We start from the raw sequence: 19964 nt of genomic DNA, 5'->3' as shown, positions 1-19964 counted from the left end.
AACTGTTCTTTGAAGTTATCTGGAAGATTTTAATTTGGTTTTACCTAAATCATGAACTGAAATTTTGTGTCTCTCTCTCAAATGAAAACATAATGCAAACATCTTGGGAAATCTATACAAGCTACAATGTAAAAACGTGATGATTTTTAATTCACCTATAACCAGTGATGAGCTGCCAAAATCTTAACAACGGGTTCCCTCCTCACCCCACGAGGGGGTCATTGCCCACCCCCGCCCCCCGGGACTCCTGCCCCATCCAATCCCCCGCATTCCTTGACGTCCCCCCCAGGACCCCTGCCCCATCCACCCCCCTCCCCTGTCCCCTGATTGCCCCCAGAACCGGGCAGGAGGGTCTTGTGGGTCACCATAGTGGGTGCCCACCCACCCCTAAGAGCCAGAGGGACCTGCCGGGGGGTGAGGTGGGGAGTCCTGGAGGTGCTTACCTGGGGCAGCTCCCAGGAAGCATCCGGCAGGTCCCTCTAGCTCCTAGGGGCAGGGGAGTGTAGCTAGGTGGGGAGCAGGGGGAGTGGCCGCTCCCCCACTGATCACATCAAAAGTGGCACCTTAGGCGCCGACTCCCTGGTTGCTCTGGGGCTGGAGCACCCATGGGGAAAATTTGGTGGGTGCACCCACTGGCAGCTCCCCGCGCCCGGCCCCAGCTCACCTCCACTCCGCCTCCTCCCCTGAACGCGCCGCCCCGCTTTGCTTCCCCTCCACCACGGCTTCCCGCGAATCAGCTGTTTGGCGGGAAGCCGGGGAGGGCTGAGAAGCAAGTGGCAGCTTCCCACTCAGGCCGAGGATGGCGGCTCACCCATGCTTCTCAGCCTGCCCCAGCTTCCGGCGTGAACAGCTGATTCGTGGGAAGCCTGGGGGGGCGGAGAAGCAGAGCGGGGCAGCGCATTCAGGGGAGGAGGCAGAGGTGGACTGGAGGTGAGCTGGGGCTGGGGAGCTGCCGGTGGGTGCTCTGCACCCACCAAATTTTCCCATTGGGTGCTCCAGGGCTCCATGCAGTCGGCGCCTAAGGTGCCACTTTTGGCCGGTTAAATTTAGAAGCCCTTTTAGAACCGGTTGACCCTCACGGAATAGCCAGTTCTAAAAGGGCTTCTAAATTTAACAACCGGTTCTAGCGAACCGGCTCCAGCTCACCACTGCCTATAGCAACTCTTATCACAGAGATTATCCTCCTGCTAGCAAAGCAAGGATTCTTTAAGATTAGTTTAATGAACGTGTGTACTGAAGAGATGACATAATAAAATCATAGGGTTTTCACTCCCCAGTATCTTTAAAAGTTTAGCCAGCTTTCTTGACAGAAAAAGGCATTTAAATGAAATGGTAACTGAAACTTGGCCATGACTGTTTCAGAGACACAGGCACAAAAATATTCCCCCTCTGCCTCCTGGTTCCTTGAGTCAGTGGTCATATGAGAAAAGCTCCTTTTTTAGTAAAAAGAAAAGGAGTACTTGTGGCACCTTAGAGACTAACAAATTTATTTGAGCATAAGCTTTCGTGAGCTACAGCTCACTTCATTGGATGCATTGAGCGTATGCTCAAATAAATTTGTTAGTCTCTAAGGTGCCACAAGTACTCCTTTTCTCTTTGCGAATACAGACTAACACGGCTGCTACTCTGAAACTTTTTTTAGTAAAGTAACTCATTACCACTATGAGAAGTAAGTATCCTACTCATTGGTTAAAAGAATACTTATATTTCAGACAAAATAATGATGACCCTGTGAAGGGACATGCCCTCATCTTGGTGCGTAGGAGACTAAGGAGCTCTTCTGGGCCTGATCAGCACTAACAAGGTGCAGTGACAGTGCTTGTTCAGCCTGGAGGAGAAGGACCTTAAAAAGGGAAACCTTCCACAGGAAGGGGTGGTAAGCAGGAATAAAACTGCTCTACCTCAGACATTACTGACAACAGACAGGTCAGCTCCTGAAGCTGAACTGACTGATGGCAAAGCAGTACACCCCCAGAGGAGGGGCAGAAGGTAGGCCCTACTAAGGGACAACAGATTCTGATAGGCCAAGCTCATAAACCTGAATCCCAAAAGACTGCATGAGAGATAGGCCACCTTTGCCTTAATTTATTTTCACCCAGATTCTCCTCTCTTACAAGGGTGGAGAGGGGAGAAGACCTTTCTTTTGCCTGTGTGTTTGAGACTCATAGAACCCACTACGAACTGTGGAGGGAAAGCGAGTTGAACTGATGGACTGTGGGGTCTTGGTGGGGGGGGGGGTCAAAGGAACTCCTGCGCCCCACAATCCAATTAAACATGTTGGCCTATTGGCTTACTTCAGGGCACTGAAAACTGCTGCACAACAAAACCAATTTAAGTACAAGTTTTGGGATGGTGCTGACAGTCCATGGCATTGCTAGGACTTCTGCAGATCTGATAGCATATTATCATTAGGAGAGAGAGAGAGTGTGTGTGTGTGTATCATAGTATATAATTTTTCAAATGTAACTTTAAAATGCACTAAGTAAATAAACTTAATAAACAGACAAAAATATTTCCCCCACTAATTTCAATCAGTCATGTAAGATATTATTTGGAAGTATAGATACATTTTTTTCAAATCGACAGTGTTCTTTTAACTCATACATTGCATATATCAAGAGATCCAAATAAATCATATTTTTTGCAAATAGCTTATATTTGTCACCAAGATGTTTTTCATTTTACATTGTTCTATTGATTTATCTAGTGACCATTCCCAAAATCAGTCTTTAATTATAAAATTTTAAAATTGCAAACCTAAACAGATATCCAAGCAAGGAACAAAACAAAAATGAAATCACTATTAAGCAAACAATATGCATAATAAATAAGCTTTACTGTATGCCTTAAAAGCCATAAAACTCAGGCTACAGCAGACCATGAAGAGTAGAGAAAAAATAATATCCTGTTTAGTCCTAGAGACTTCAACACCAGCAACCATCCCAATTGATACCTACTGTGACAAGGCCTAGTAAGAGGTGGTTTCTCAGAAAACCAGGCTCCAGAACATTCAAGGATTTATTTTTAAATGTCTGATGTGACAAGTTGCATGGTATTCAGGCATTATGTTTTGCAGATACTTCTAACAAATGCTCATGGCTGCTATTTAGTATATATTATAATGTGCTGGAGTTACAGAGTTAACAGAGGAAGAGTTTCCATGCAAGGGTCCTCTAATTAATAATAATTAATATCTAACTCTTACATAGTGCTTTTGAACCACAGATCTCAAACTACTTTACAAAAAAAAGAGGTCATTATCATCATTTTGCAGATGGGGAAACTGAGGCACAGAGAGCTGAAGTGACTTGCCCAAGGGCAACCAGCAGGTCAATGGCAGAGCTAGGAATAAAGCCAGGTCTCCTGAGCATCAGTCCAGTGCTCTAGCCACTAGACCACACTGCCTCTAGCTTCTCCCTCACTAACATCTTCTCCCTGGAGTTGATGACATACCCTAGCTGACATCTAATTTTCACAATGCTGAAATAATTAAAAATGATCTCTTAACTGAACTTCCATTGCTCTTCATGATTACGATGATGCATGGATAATGATTTTTTAAATTTGTTTATGAATTTATATGTTTTCACTATAATTACTCTCTAGAAGCCTGAAAAATATAACATTTACCAATGTCAGCAAAAGGTTCCCACACCTCAAAATAAATGTAATCCCACACTTACTCCCTCAAGTAAAAGTCTGAGCTAACCGTATCCTGTTCCCTGACAGTTAATGATTAGGCTTTGTTGGACCACTGAAGGACAGCAAATTCCACAGTAGAGGGACCTCCACTAACAATCCTGTGCTGTGGATTTGTGGAGGGAAGAGAGATCTCAAGCGATGGGCACTCTGCCCAAGCCATTCCTCCCCTGAAAAATAAATTAATTTTGTTAGCCATAAATCAGTCTCTGAAGCTCCTTCTAAAACCCTGCAAGGTCCCTGCATTGCTCTTCCCATTGTTTATCTTCCCTGGGCACAAGACCCCATTTGCCTCCCATTTCCTCCTGCATACTGGTTGGCTGCTTTGTTCTTTACCCATGTTGATAACTTTCAGAAATTTATCATAAGCAATGCAATTTTGGCCATTATTACAGGAGCTCTAGCAAAAACGTGACAAGCTCCTGCTTTCAAGTGAGTTGTGAGAGAGCAAGGCCCACCCAAACAATGGCCTCTACCTTAAGGGATAATGAATGTCAGTCTCAGCACTTTCATTCGCTGCTACTGTTTGTGTGTCCTTCACAATACTTATTAACCAAGCCAGACCTAATTGCTACCTTATGGGAGATGACTCTCATTCCGATCCCATATAGAGGTTTATGAGTGTTCTACTGTCTCCCTGCAGAGAAATCTGGTTCTTTAGCTCAAGTGGTAAAGCTTCATACTTCTAAATCCAGATGTCTCATGTTCAATCCCAACAGATGACCTAAACGGGGCACAGTTACACTTGGCTATGCCATAAAGCAGCATTTCTCAAACTTGGGTCTGCAGACCCCTGGAGGTCTACAAAGGTACTCCAGGAGGTTCCCACTCCCTCTATCTCCTGGAGGCTACTGAAGCCAAACCGGGAGATTTTAGGAGCTCAAAGTCTGGTGGCGCAGTGAGGCTAACGCAGGCTCCCTGGCTTCGCGCCGCTCCCGGAAGTGGACAGCATGTCCCTACGGCCCCGGGGGGGGGACAGGGGATCTCCATGCACTGCTCCTGTCCCGTGCACCGACTCCGCACTTCCCATTGGCTGGGAACTGTGGCCAATGGGAGCTGCAGGGGCAGTGCACAGAGACCTCCTCTCACCCCACCTAGAAGCCGCTGCCAGAGAGATCTGCTGGTCACTTTCGGGAGCTGCCTGAGGTAAGCACCGCCCCTCCCACACCCCAGCCCAGAGGCCACACCTGCACCCAAACTCCCTCCCAGAGCCCACACCCCCTCCTGCACCCCAACCCCCTGCCCCAGCCTGGTGAAAGTGAGTGAGGGTAAGGGAGAGAGAGCAATGGAGTGAGGGGGGACAGAGTGAGTGGGTGGCGGGAAGAGGTGGGCCGGGGGGGGCAGTTTTGGAGAAGGGTTGGAGTGGGGGCAGGGCCTGGGGCTGAGCAGGAGGTTGGGGGTCCCCAAAAAGTTTTAAATCAAAATGCGGGTCCTCGGATTCCTAAAGTTTGAGAACTGCTGCCATAAAGATAAATGAAATAACTACTAGACCATACTCTGCTCCCAGAGCTAAGAATAGAAAGCAGGGATCTTAATACCCAAACTTTCCCTACTCACTCACAAATAGATGGAAACAACTACTGGACTTTTGGCAGCCCCTATATGAGATGAGTTTGGCAGGTCCCAGTTCCAGCTTCCATGTTGCAAACTCACCACTGTGCTTTGCAGTGGACTGTAAACTCTTTGGTGAAGAGAATGTTTATTATGTGTTTTTACAATACCCCCCTCCCCACCACCTCTGTTAGAAGTAGGGTAAAAAAAAGGGGTCTGAATGTGAAACATTAGAGCGGGATAGTAATATATTAATTGGTCATTACTCTCTCTTCACTATGATAAGAAGAGCTCCAGTGCCTCAGAAGAGTGCAGTAGGTGAGGCCACAACACCTGGGCAACACAGCAACCCAATGATTTGTCACTGCGTAACCCAATCAATTTAGTTTATCTTTTAGTTTTCATATGATATCACAAACCACTAGATACAGACCGTACATAAATCTTTTCAATGTATACGATTACTGAGGCACTGTTCTGTACAGTTGCTCACTGTATCAGCAAGGAGATGCCGTTAATCTAGTACCACTGTATTACACATGATAGCTTAAAACATTTTTGCCACTTAAGATGGGACTATGAATCAAATCATTGGCAAGGGAAGGTAAAAGCAGATGTCCCTCTCCATTATGATTGTGAGGACAGAGAAACATGCACCAAAAGAAACCCAACCAACCAAAAAAAACACCAAAGATAAGAAAAGCTGCTGGAATTAATTATTTTTTACCTAAACATTTTTTCTAAAATTTGTTAAAAAACAGAACACAACATTACTTTTCAGTAATCATCACTCTAATCGATTCTACTACATAAAACTAGCCATGCAAAAAAAAGCTTTGCATAGTAAAGACACTCAGTGAAAACCTCCTAATATGCCTGATCCAAAATATCTTAAATAAGATGTTTCTTCATTAAATTTTATTCAAATAGTGAAAAGTCATTACACTAAAGCAAATAAGTGACAGAGCATGGATCAATATAACCACTCTGGCATCTAAAGAAAACACAGGTTTCCCTGTGACCAGCCAACGGTATTAATATATACAGCAATGTAAGTTATATGTCCCCACTATTCTGCAGACAATGTAAAAACTACCTTTCCAGAGGGTAGATAATTTAATAATTTCTGAAACATTTCAAAAGACCATGTGTTTTATATTTGGCTCATCTTCCATCAAACATGCAGTCAGATCAGGCTCAGAAAATTAGCATGTTGGATTACTGCACAATATTGAAGCAGCAGCAGTATCATGCAGACAAGGTTGCTCAAAAGTACACACCCATATTCCTTTCTTTATAAAAATCTAATAGAAAATGATTTTTAATGAAGGAAAATACAACAGTTCGCACTGTTAAAAATCCTGCAAATATTTTTTTCTTTAAAAAGCAGCAAAACAGATCTAATGCCTTGTTTTATCTCTCAATTCCTTATGCTTACCTTGAATGTAAGGTTACAGAGGCATGAGCTTGAAGGCTAACAGCAGGAAGATGGCGTAAAATTTAAAACAAAAAATAATGTAGCAAGGTCAGATGAAACCTTACCATGTCAGAAAGCTTCACAAGGAACAGACAGTAGAAGAGATCACGTGGTTTGAATACTACAGAGGCAGGTAAAAGGGTTAATGAACCATAAACAAACTCTGTGTTCTATAAAAAGTGTTACGAAAAATTATCTGACAAATACAAGCAACAAGAGAAAAAATACATTAACTTCCCATGTTTGAAGCAAGAGTTAGAATTAAGAGATGCAGTCAGACAATGCAGGGCTATCAGTCACTTGAAATACTTGCCATATTTGTTTCCACTCCACACAAACAACCTTATCTCTTCAAAATGACCAAACTCAGGGTATGTCTAGACTACAGAGACTGTACCGGCATAGCTAGGTTCTGTCAGCACAACCCTATAGCCTGAGACACAGAACTCTTCTGTCAACACAGCTGCATCTACCCTGGGGGTTTTGTCAGCATATAGCTATGTCAGTAAGAGGTGTGGTATTTTCACATCCTTGACCAATGTAGCTATGGGGATACAATATTTCAGGCCCAATTCTAACAACAACATTTTTGAAGAGATCATCATCTTCTGGAAGAGCGTGGACATAGCTCAGATGCTTGAGCACCTGAACAGTTTCTACATAAGCATTTACATTTTTGAGAAGTTACCCAATTTTTGCAGTTCGACAAATGCAACCTCATAGTGATCTAGCGCAGACAGGATACACGCATTTCATAGAATCATAGAATATCAGGGTTGGAAGGGACCTCAGGAGGTCATCTAGTCCAACCCCCTGCTCAAAGCAGGACCAATCCCCAACTAAATCATCCCAGCCAGGGCTTTGTCAAACCTGACCTTAAAAACTTCTAAGGAAGGAGATTCCTCCACCTCCCTAGGTAACGCATTCCAGTGTTTCACCACCTTCCTAGTGACAAAGATTTTCCTAATATCCAACCGAAACCTCCCCCACCGCAACCTGAGACCATTACTCCTTGTTCTGTCATCTGCTACCACTGAGAACAGCCTAGATCCATCCTCTTTGGAACCCCCTTTCAGGTAGTTGAAAGCAGCTATCAAATCCCCCCCTCATTCTTCTCTTCCGCACACTAAACAATCCCAGTTCCCTCAGCCTCTCCTCATAAGTCATGTGTTCCAGTCCCTTAATCATTTTTGTTGCCCTCCGCTGAACTCTTTCCAATATTTCCACATCCTTCTTGTGGTGTGGGGCCCAAAACTGGACACGGTAATCCAGATGAGGCCTCACCAATGTCGAATAGAGGGGAACAATCATGTTCCTCAATCTGCTGGCAATGCCCCTACTTATGCATCCCAAAATGCCATTGACCTTGTTGGCAGCAAGGGCACACTGTTGACTCATATCCAGCTTCTCGTCCACTGTAACCCCAGGTCCTTTTCTGCAGAACTGCTGCCGAGCCATTCGGTCCCTAGTCTGTAGCTGTGCACTTGTCCTTGTTGAACCTCATCAGATTTATTTTGGCCCAATCCTCTAATTTGTCTAGGTCCCTCTGTATCCTATCCCTACCCTCCAGAGTATCTAACTCTCCTCCCAGTTTAGTGTTATCTGCAAAGTTGCTGAGGGTGCAATCCACACCATCCTCCAGATCATTTATGAAGATAATGAACAAAAACGGCCCAAGGACTGACCCTTGGGGCACTCCACTTGATACCGGCTGCCAACTAGACATGGAGCCATTGATCACTACCCTTTGAGCCCGACAATCTAGCCAGCTTTCTATCCACCTCGTAGTCCATTCATCCAGCCCATACTTCTTTAACTTGCTGACAAGAATACTGTGGGAAACCATGTCAAAAGCTTTGCTAAAGTCAAGGAACAACATGTCCACTGTTTTCCCCTCATCCACAGAGCCAGTTATCACGTCATAGAAGGCAATTAGATTAGTCAGGCATGACTTGCCCTTGGTGAATCCATGCTGACTGTTCCTGATCACTTTCCTCTCCTCTAAGTGCTTCAGAATTGATTCCTTCAGGACCTGCTCCATGATTTTTCCAGTGACTGAGGTGAGGCTGATTGGCCTGTAGTTCCCAGGATCCTTCTTCTTCCCGTCTTTAAAGATGGGCACTACATTAGCCTTTTTCCAGTCGTCCGGGACTTCCCCCGATCGCCATGAGTTTTCAAAGATAATGGCCAATGGCTCTGCAATCACATCCGCCAACTTCTTTAGCACTCTAAGATGCAGCGCATCCGGCCCCATGGACTTGTGCTCGTCAAGCTTTTCTAAATAGTCCCGAACCACTTCTTTCTCCATAGAGGGCTGGTCACCTCCCCCCCATGCTGTGCTGCCCAGTGTAGTAGTCTGGGAGCTGACCTTGTTTGTGAAGACAGAGGCAAAAAAAGCATTGAGTACATTAGCTTTTTCCACATCCTCTGTCACTAGGTTGCCTCCCTCATTCAGTAAGGGGCCCACACTTTCCTTGGCTTTCTTCTTGTTGCCAACATACCTGAAGAAACCCTTCTTGTTACTCTTAACATCTCTTGCTAGCTGCAACTCCAGGTGTGATTTGGCCTTCCTGATTTCACTCCTGCATACCTGAGCAATATTTTTATACTCTTCCCTGGTCATATGTCCAACCTTCCACTTCTTGTAAGCTTCTTTTTTGTATTTAAGCTCAGCAACGATTTCACTGTTAAGCCAAGCTGGTCGCCTGCCATATTTACTATTCTTTCTACACATCGGGATGATTTGTCTCTATAACCTCAATAAGGATTCTTTAAAATACAGCCAGCTCTCCTGGACTCCTTTCCCCCTCATGTTATTCTCCCACGGGATCCTGCCCATCAGTTCCCTGAGGGAATCAAAGTCTGCTTTTCTGAAGTCCAGGGTCCGTATTCTGCTGCTCTCCTTTCTTTCCTGTGTCAGGATCCTGAACTTGACCATCTCATGGTCACTGCCTCCGAGGGTCCCATCCACTTTTGCTTCCCCTACTAATTCTTCCCGGTTTGTGAGCAGCAGGTCAAGAAGAGCTCTGCCCCTAGTTCGTTCCTTCAGCACTTGCACCAGGAAATTGTCCCCTACACTTTCCAAAAACTTCCAGGATTGTCTGTGCACAGCTATATTGCTCTCCCAGCAGATATCAGAGTGATTGAAGTCTCCCATGAGAACCAGGGCCTGCGATCTAGTAACTTCTGTGAGTTGCTGGAAGAAAGCCTCGTCCACCTCATCCCCCTGCTCCGGTGGTCTATAGGAGACTCCCACCACAACATCACCCTTGTTGCTCACACTTCTAAACTTAATCCAGAGACTCAGGTTATTCTGCAGTTTCATACTTGAGCTCTGAGCAGTCACACTGCTCCCTTACATACAATGCAACTCCCCCACCTTTTCTGTCCTGCCTGACCTTCCTGAACAGTTTATATCCATCCATGACAGTACTCCAGTCATGTGAGTTATATTTTTACTACTGTGTCTCCAAGACCTGCTTTGAGCAAGGCCAGGAAAGGAATCACACAAATGTCCTGATTCCTGACGAATGGATCCTTTGTCCCACAACAGAGATGCTGATGGTGAAGTTTTCTAAGTGAAAGGAGTCCTAGGCAATATCAGAATGAATATTTATGGCAACAGAATAGACAAAAGAGTTGTGGATAACCAATTTGAAAAAGTTTTACATACTGCCTTACCAGCCTGAATCTCAGAAAAACGTTTGGATGTGTGGCTTGAAAATGCAGCAGGCAAAGATTGCTATGGCTTCCACCTTGCATTTCAGGGGATCCCACAGAGAGATATGGATGTCAAATGGGAGGTCCAAGGGTTCTGACTGAGAAGCCACTGCAGAGTCAAACTTAGATCAACATGTCCAGAGATCCTAGAATTTGAAGTCTAGCTTGTAACATTTTTAGGAGAATTTTCACTGTGAAATTAGAAGGCTGCCTCTGGAGCAGCACATCTCCACATAACCTTTAAAAGGGAGGGACTTGTCCAAAGGCCTGCCTCCTCACCCTTAAGAAAATGGGTATCCCCATCTCATCTTCCTCCACCTGAGACTCCACAAGGAAAATCTTCAGAGTTTGGGTCATAGGAGACATACATCCACTCTCGGAGGGGGGGGGACAGGGGAATCACATATGGGCGCTTTTAAAGATAGAGTGGCAGGGTGCAACATGCTCTATCTCAGAATCATATTCCCTCACCTAAAAGGGAGTCTGCTTACAGGAGGAAGGATAGGAAGGAAATGACTTTTTGAAACCTCCTAGCAAAAGAGCCCTGCCAATCGCAGAGAGGGAAGTAGGACCCACAAATGATTTGCTTAAGCAGATTCTTGGTGCAGTAGTGGCTTGGGCCTTCAAAGATGACAGCAGGGAGGCCTTCTAGGTTCTGTTGATGCAAGCAATTGTCCTGGGTTAAAAGTTTTTACTTCTCCCTCAGAAAAAAGAAGAACTTTATGGGGTGGACAGTAAGTACTGGAAGGAAGCGCTCTACCTTCTGTTCCTCTCCATAAGTCTGGACATTCTACTCAGATCGAGACCTACCAGGTGGGATCGGAATCAAAGTTAGGTCACAGAGGTTGTGTCTGCTTCCCTTTGGCAAGCAGCTGGGCAAAGAAATGTCGACATGGCTGGTCCTTTCAAGAACACTGGTTCTCCAAAGGAAGACTAGAGGAATCTTCTTCAGTCAGGGCACTTTTCCCACTTATTTTATAATAAAAGACTACATAAAAAAAAGTACCTACTTTGCCTGTGTTGTCTTCCATGACTTCTGTGGCAGAGGCCTAAAGATGGGATCTCAGCTTAAGGCACTTGTTGCCTTCTTTACCAAGACGCAGTAAGAAACTGGAGAGCTTGGTCAAAGAAGACTTTAAATAGAAGAAAACTTGGTCTTAAGTTTCTTGTTCTGAATTGTTCATTTGTTTCCTGACACCAGAGGAGAGAAACAAACGAAGTATAGAAAAAGCATCAAATAGTCTGAATACATGTCACTCCTCTCACAGTTAACCAGGTTTCACTTGTCTTTTTTTACACTATAAACCTACTAGTTATTCTGTTAATCAGACTCTGCCAGAGCAGATGAGTCCTGCATTTGTAAGGTGACAACCAAGAAAAATACCATCTCCCACCCTCACCAAAAAAAAAAACAACCTATAACTAAGGCCTTCTTTGTCCCTTACAAAGAAGCAAAAAAGAACAGTAACCTAATTTTATTTTTCTTTGTAAATCACCTTTAAAATTTTACTCCTCGTTGAAGAATGGTCATAAAAGGGCAAAACCACTGCGCTGTGAGCACAGTTTAGAGCAGTTCAGTCAGTGAGGCCTAGTCTGCACTACAAAGTTAGGTCAACATAAGCTGATTTTCATCGACCTAGCTGTGCATATGTGTACACTAAATCTGTCTCCAGTCGACGAAAGCACCCTGTTTACAACGACGCAATAACATCACCTCCCCAAGCAATGCAGAGTATGGTCGACTTACTTAGGGTGATGCAGTGCGAGTGTAGACACTGCATTACCTGTGTCAACCCTGACAGTCCACCAGCAGCTCTCCCACATGCCCCTGTCCCCATGATAATGGCCTCTGTAGTGATAATTTTGAACTCCATTGGAAGCCCTCCCCCCGCCTTTTAATATTCCCTGCATGTTTTTGAAATGCCTCTTCCTGATTGCCCACCTTGGTGAGCATACCCAATAGCTCACTTTTGTTGTGTGCATCTGACCATGCCATCTCCACACACATAGAGAGCTATTATATGTGGTCCTGCTTCGAGCAGGCAAGGAGTCTTGGATCTACTTGCCTGGTGAGGAAAAGAGGCTTTGCAAGCACAGCTATGAAACAGCCAAAGAAATATCAACATCTAAATGCAGATTGCACAAGGAATGCTGAAACAGGGCCAGGACAAGGATAAGCAGCAGTGCTGCATGAAAGTGAGGGAACATCACTGGGGCTGCCAGAAGGTGAGAGGGCAATGAGAAATCTGAAACTGCCCGGCAGTCCTGCTGCTTTTACAACTAATTGCATGCCATACTTGGCTGTAACCCCACCAGCAACTCTGATAACTGTACACTTCACAGGAGCAAGAGGCAGAGCCCCTTCCTGTGAACAGCAAGGAGAGAAGCTGGGGGGCAGGAGAAGAGATACAACTAGGGATTCAAACCATGCCAGGAACCAGGAGCTGTTTGAAACTCCACCAGAGTCAAGCCAGTCCTGCCAGGCAAGCACAGATGAGCTCACGAATGAAGGAAAACAGAGCTCAGGTAAGCATATACATGCATTTTTTCCTTACTTTTTTTCTTTTCGCTGCCTGAAACCTTACCTCCCTTCCTCCTTCCCTCCCCGCAGCCTCATTTAAAAATGGCGCTCATCTCATCTGCAGTTTTACATAACAAAGGCATGGACCTTTGATTGCTTAATTTACTAGTAAAACGTTAGAAAATTAAATGTGAGGAAATACATTCAAAAAAACTGGTGTGGCAGTTTGATTACACAATCCACATCAGATCAATATCCTGTGCTCAGGTAGAGACAGAACAGAGATGGACTTGGCATCCCTGTTGGGCTAGGTAGGAGGGGCCACAAGGAATCCTTTGTTTATCTGAACAGGAATGTAACTTTTATACTCTTGAGAGATCTCGATGAAACTTTGATGGAAATACTCTACCATTGTCTCTGGAAGATTTTTAGGAATGGAAGCCACTGCAATAGGAGACTCTCCCATGCTACTCTGTGATGAGTTTGGCAGGCACCACTGAAGTAAGCAGTATAAGGGCCCAAGAGGCTTCAGGACACCAGTAGCACCTGGGTTCTCTGCAATTTTTTTCACCCTCAGGAGTGAGATATCAGGCAAAATCACCACTGCCTGTGAAAATAGTGCCAATATTATACCCAGGGAGAGGCACCCCATGAGGCTAGGCTAAATGCTCCAAAGTTAAAGTGATAATCAGTATTTCTTATTGAAAATATTTATGCGAATAACATGGGGGGGGTGGAGTTGGGACTTATTTTTCCCTTTCCTTGTGACTGTAAATCTAATAGTGTACCAGCAGCATCTAACACTATTAATCAGCAGCCTCTGGCATGGTGGCCTTGAGAGATGCTCCCGCCACACCTGCTGAACGTCTGACCCTGATCAGAAGGAGAAAGAAGAGGACTAGGGAGGATATGTTCTCTGAGATCCTCCTATCCTCTACAGCCTAAGACCATGAATGCAGAGCTCAGAGGGGCCACAGAGAAAGTCCAAATGTGGAGAAAGTGGCTGCTGTAGGGAAAGGAAAAGGACCTGAAAGGCATGGGAAATAAACCAAGACATCATGGGTTTGCTCAGGTAACAAACTCAGATGTTGCAGACCATTACTGACCCACATGTTCAAAGACCCTGGACTCAGCAGCCTTTCCAAACGTTGGCAAACTCTGTGGTTTGCATTGCCTATAACCTCCAACGTACCCAGCAGCAGCATGGTGTAGATACTTACCCCTACCACTCCATGCTGGGAGACAACAAAAGGAATTACAGCTACACATACACCAAACTGTGAAAACCACAAGTTGGAGCACGTATAGCCAAAACCTACTACATTGCCGTAAGCTTTACATACATACTGTGACAGGGTCAGGCCAGATGGCTACAAAAGAGTGGTCGAAGGTAGATACATTAGTTCCAAGTTAAGCAGGACCCTTTTCCCTGGGTAAAATAACAGGGACTATTTCAGAACACTCAGGAACTTTCTAGAACTAATTAAGGCAGGGAGGCTAATTAGGACACCTGTAACCAATTGGGAAGCTGCTAGAATTAATTAAGGCTAATCAGGACATCTGGTTTAAAAAGGCTCTCACTCCAGTTAGTGAGGTGCATGCAAGGAGCTGAAAGTCAGAGGGCATGCTGCTGGAGGATTGAGGAGTACAAATGCTATCTGGCATCAGGAGGAAGGTCCTGTGGTGAGGATACAGAAGGTGTTGGGAGGAGGCCATGGGGAAGTAGCCCAGGGAGTTGTAGCTGTCACACAGGTGTTACACAAAACACTATAGACGGCTGTGATCCACAGGGCCCTGGGCTGGAACCTGGAGTAGAGGGTGGGCCTGGGTTCCCCCCATCCCCCAACTCCCTATTGGATACAGGAGGAGTTAACTTGGACTGTGGGTCCCACCAGAAGAGAAGGTCCCTGGCCTGTCCCCCGACCCACTAGGTGGACCAGCAGAGACTGTGGGAAGTGTTCTCCTTCCTTTTCCCCATGCTGGCCAGTGATGAGGTTATCTGAGTGAATGGCAGATTTGAGCCATGAAAGTGGCCAAACTGAGGGCTACTGTGAATCTCTGAGGCGAGCAAAATCCGCCAGTAAGCGCAGGACCCACCAAGGTAGAGGAGGAACTTTGTCACAATACATGAACATAAATGTTCACTGTTGACTTCCGTTTTTACTTGGGATTTTAAAGTATGATTCACCCTGTTACAGTGTTGATGAAAGGTTTTTAAACGCGTCTACACTTTAATTTTGTTGCTGTTTTCTTTGCACACAATAAAGTTCTATTTTTGATCACTCAGAGTATCTTTATTAGTTTACACCAAGCATTACAGAATTCACAGTGGGAAGCAATAACCCACCCATATTTAATCTATGTACACATGAGACACTATTTCATAAAAGCATCAGACAGCACTACTATGGCTGACTGTTAAAATGGTCTTGTAAGGCCTCCCTCAGCCATATAACTCCACGGTTGCCTCTTCTAATAGCCCTTGTATCTGGCTGTTCAGCAGACAGCCTGTCCACCTTGCCCCTCCACTCTGGCAGTAGCTTTTCCCCCTTTGCCTCTCAGATATTATGCAGTACACAACATGCAGCTACAGTCAATGGGATGTTTGCCTCACTGACATCCAATCTAGTGAGTAAACACTGCCACTGTCCCGTCAATCTACCAAAAGCACATTTCAACAACCAATTCTGCATCTTCTGAACTGGTAAGTGAATTTTTCTTTGGTGCTGTCCAAATTTTTCTTTGGTGGCTGGTATACAACATCAGGAGCCAGGGGAGTAAGGGGTAAGCGGTATCCCCCAGAATCACTATTGGCATTTCTACATTGCCAATGATAACCCAGTAGTTGCACTTGCAGCTTTTTGTCATTCACCTTTCCTGACCAGCCCACATTAGTATCAGGGAAGCACCCCGCATGATTCATTAGCGCTTACATAACTACGGTAAAGTATCCCTTTCTGTTGATGTACTCAGTGGCAAGGTGGGCTAGTGGCAGAATAGGGATATAGGCGCCATCAATTGCACCACCACCATTCAGGAACTCCACTACTGCAGATCCATCTGCTATTTCACGTACATTACCCAGACTAACAGCCCTGTGTAGCAGGAACTGTTTAAAGGCGTTACACACTTGGGTGATAACAGTACATGCTGTCAAATTTCCAACTGCAAATGGATTACCCTCTGACTAAAAGCAATCCAATTTGCAAGCTTCTAGTGTGCGATCACCATTCATTTCTCCAGTGTCAATGCACCTCTCATTTTGCTATTCCAGCGCTAGAGGTCTGGAGCAAGTTCAGCATGCAGACCCAGGAACCTGGGCCTTTCATATCCGAAAGTCTTGCAGTCACTCACTGCTTGTCATCCCAAATATGCATTACATTGCAATCCCACCAATCAGTCCTTCTTTCTGGGGCCCAGAAGTGATGATCCACTGTGTGGAGCTGCTCCGTGATCCCACTTGTAAGTGCACCATATTTTACATTGACACAAGCACTCATGGTGAGTAAGTGCAGCGCCAACACAAGCACTCAAATACGCATACGATATATAAAAGTTGGCAGGCGTATGCTGACATAACTTGCGTCAACTGAACTTTTCAGTGTATATGTGGCCTGAGATTGTATCTTCACTGCACAGCTAATCTGGGTGATTGGCACCTAGATTAGCCTATTACAGGTTAGTACAGAAGAGTACCCACACTGTGCCATAGCCAGAAAGTCATACACTCATTACTGTATCCTCACTGTTTCTGCACTCACCTGGTATGTGTCTGGAGGCACGATCCATGTTTTTTTGTGCTGAGATGCTTTAGGATTCTTACCCAGTCAATTGGGAAAGAACTCGTCTGTCTTTTGGGGGGAACTGTGGGAAGGGCAGTGCAGGACTATGAGAACTTGAGCGATTTTACCTGTGTCCTCACTGCAAAGTGCGTGGATTCCAGGCAGAGTGAAAACAGAGCTCAGATTCAACCCAACCCCTCAGTTGACTAAGATAGCCCAGGCATCCAAACCTAGGTCAAAGGTTTTTCTGTGTGGATGAGAGAGAGAGAGACAGGCTAAAACCCAGGTTCACGGGCAGAGAAGACATACCCTGTGGGCTAAGGAAGCATAACCTCGCTCAGGACAATCCCCTGTCGACATGCCACCATCTCCTCTCTGGACTCCACTGATGATACTCCATGTCCTTCAAGATTTTAGAATTCTCCAATAGGACATCAGGGGCAAAGCCTCAAACTGGGGCTGGGTTTCACAGGTCCTGGGTTAGTAGTTGTCAGCAGGCTGCCAAGTGGAGGGTTGAAGCATGGCTGCTCTGGTGAACCCGGGTTTGAGGCCTGTGGATCATGACATTTTGAACTGGTAAAACTATTTCAGTTATGGGTGTGATTTTTATTATGCCAAAACATAGACATAGTTATACCGGATTAAAGGTGCCTTATACCAGAATAGTCCCTATGTGAAGCTCAAAATTGTGTATCTTTCACTAATAGAAGTTGGTCCAATAAAAGATTTTGCCTCACCCACCTTGTCTCTCTAATATCCTGGGACCAACATGGCTACAACAACACTGCATACATAAAACTATCAGTTTATCTTGCAGCTGTAAATTTACCAACACTAGCAAAACCAATGGAAACTACTTTTAAATTACCTCTGTATTTGACACTGGTGCAGCCGCTACTGGAATACTGTTTCTTGTTCTGGTGCCCACAATTCAAAATGATGTTGGTAAATTGGAGACGGTGCAGAGAAGAGCCACAAAAAGTATTAAAGGATTAGAAAACATGATTTATACTGAGAAATTCAAGAAGATCAATCTATTAAATTGAATAGAAGGTTATGGGGTGACTTTCATAAGGGGTGCTACAATCTAGCAGATAAAAGTATAACAAGATCCAATGGCTGGAAGTTGAAACTGGACAAATTCAGACGGGGAAATAAGCACAATTTTTTAACAGTTAGGGTAATTAATCACTGGAACAATTTACCAAGTTTTGTGGTGGATTCTCTATCACTGGAAATTTTTAAATTAAGATTGTATTTAAAAAAAGAAAAGGATACGCTCTAGTTCAAACATCAATTATTTCGGAGAAATTCTATGGGCTGTGTTATATAAGAGGTCAGATTAGATCATCACAGTGCTCCCTTCTGCCCTTGGAATCTATTAAATCAACTTAAATTAAGAGTGTCCACACAGAAAGCTTCAGCAGTTTAATTAAACTGGTTTTAAATCACACCTTTAGTTAAACTAGTGGAACCTTTAATTAAACTGGTAAAATTCTGAGCATGGACCAGACATCACAGGAACTTTTCATCTCTTTCTTCTGCCTTTGTCAAGGTACTCCATAACTGACCATCACATTTCCTTTCATGCTTGCCCTCCAACTTAAATAGGTCTGAGCTATGTGCTGAAATTTTTGTTTAAGCTTATCTTTATTTTATTTGGCAGTTTAATATGTAGACTGTTCAGCATTAACTTAATGAGGCCAAATTTTGCATAAGATTATATAAAGCAGTTACCCTTTAATAATTATTGCTACACTGAACATTACGGAGAAACCTAATAGTTTTAAAATAATTTTATTTATAAAGACTTGCACTTAGAAGTTTGGTAATGGAAGTCTACAGTGAAACACCTGTTGTGTTGATTTAATGCATTATGACTAAGTTCTCACTTTAGTTCTCTTGCAGAGACAGCTATTGAAAAGCATAGAGCGACACGGATACTAATTACACAAACCAACAAAAGAGATGAGATTCGTGCATAGATGAACTATGCTTTCCTGCATAGAAACATGCAATGCTATCTACCCACCCATCAGGCGGGCCATCCTGTGTAATCCCTCATCAGACTGAAACAAGAGCAAACAATGTTCAGAGTAAATAAAGACAGACAACAAAGACCCAATGGAAAAACTGTCAGTTGGCTAGTTAACAGCAACTGAAAAAAAGAGCTGGTTACTGTGTTGCTGAGGTAGTATTATTTCTAATGTATTGGCATATGCTTTACTTTTAGAATACTCACTCTTCAAAGTACCTGGTATCTCTCTACTGTTTTGTCACTGTAAAATCTTTGTATTGCTTTTCTTTTACATAAAAAAAAGTTCACACAAAACCCCCAATTCTGCCTGTACCCTACTGAATTAGAGTAAAAGTTGAGAAATCAAAACTAAAATACCTCATATAGTAAAATACAGTAATTAAACACATCACCTTTCTTGCCCTTAAAATGTAAAACTTACCTGTATTGTCATCTTTGCAGACATTCATAACAAGAAATTGGGCAAAACCTCCAGTAAATAGAGTAATAGTGGTATAAGCAAATAATGAAAGTTGCTGCTACCCTAAAAAGTGAGAGAAAAAACTCAACTCTCTTTAATGGAGTTAAACTGCTTATAAAATGTACGTGTTCGGTAATCCAATTGCATTACTGTAGTGATGTGGTCTAACTGCTTGCCTGACAGACTATTCAGTTCTGTACAGATAAGACCTCCCACACTTAATCCCTACATCTACATTTATGGACAAAACAGAAGATGTTCTGTTGTCAGGCAAGTTAAGCTATTTGCATAAGAGTGATTACCTCATTCACTTTAGGGTGTAGAATGTATACCTAGACTGTATTCATTATTGTTTGTCCTTTAGGAAACTGCAGCTAGAGGAGTACATGCAAAATGGTCTCTGGCCTTTAGCTGTTGTGGGGTTTTTTTTAAACCATTACATTAAAATATAACTTTATTGATGAAAGCAAGTGATATGGCAGGTATGAGAATCAAAGAGAGAGAGGTGACCTTGGCCTCTCCCCTCAATTGCCACTTGTCAGTATGTGAATGAACTACTTCCTGCCAGAACTTGAGATTCCAGGATTTAAATGTAGCACACAAGTCATAGCATAACACCTTTAATTAGAACCATGCCAAGTTACAACTGGCCTCATTATGCTTATACCACTGTACAATGCATAAATGAACAGAAATATATGGAAGTCTCCCTCACA

At 44.0% G+C, this 19964-nt stretch overlaps 1 protein-coding gene across 10 annotated transcripts in view; it reads right to left on the bottom strand.

The window, feature by feature from the left end:
* The window catches only part of TANC2 (tetratricopeptide repeat, ankyrin repeat and coiled-coil containing 2), a 683096-nt gene that overhangs the window by 377210 nt on the left and 285922 nt on the right, over positions 1-19964 (bottom strand). Inside the window, exon 1 of one of the 10 annotated variants that reach the window (XM_074940794.1) lies at positions 19210-19369. The exons of the other annotated variants lie outside the window; for them this stretch is intronic. Within the exon in view, the coding sequence (XP_074796895.1) occupies positions 19210-19237 (28 nt within the window). The 5' untranslated portion in view covers positions 19238-19369. Of the gene's footprint in view, positions 1-19209; positions 19370-19964 lie in introns of those variants that run through there. 10 annotated transcript variants of the gene reach the window in all.

The sequence above is a fragment of the Natator depressus genome, chromosome 27 (assembly GCF_965152275.1).
Source record: "Natator depressus isolate rNatDep1 chromosome 27, rNatDep2.hap1, whole genome shotgun sequence".
NCBI lineage: Eukaryota > Metazoa > Chordata > Testudines > Cheloniidae > Natator > Natator depressus.
This window is presented reverse-complemented; position numbering and strand designations above follow the sequence as displayed.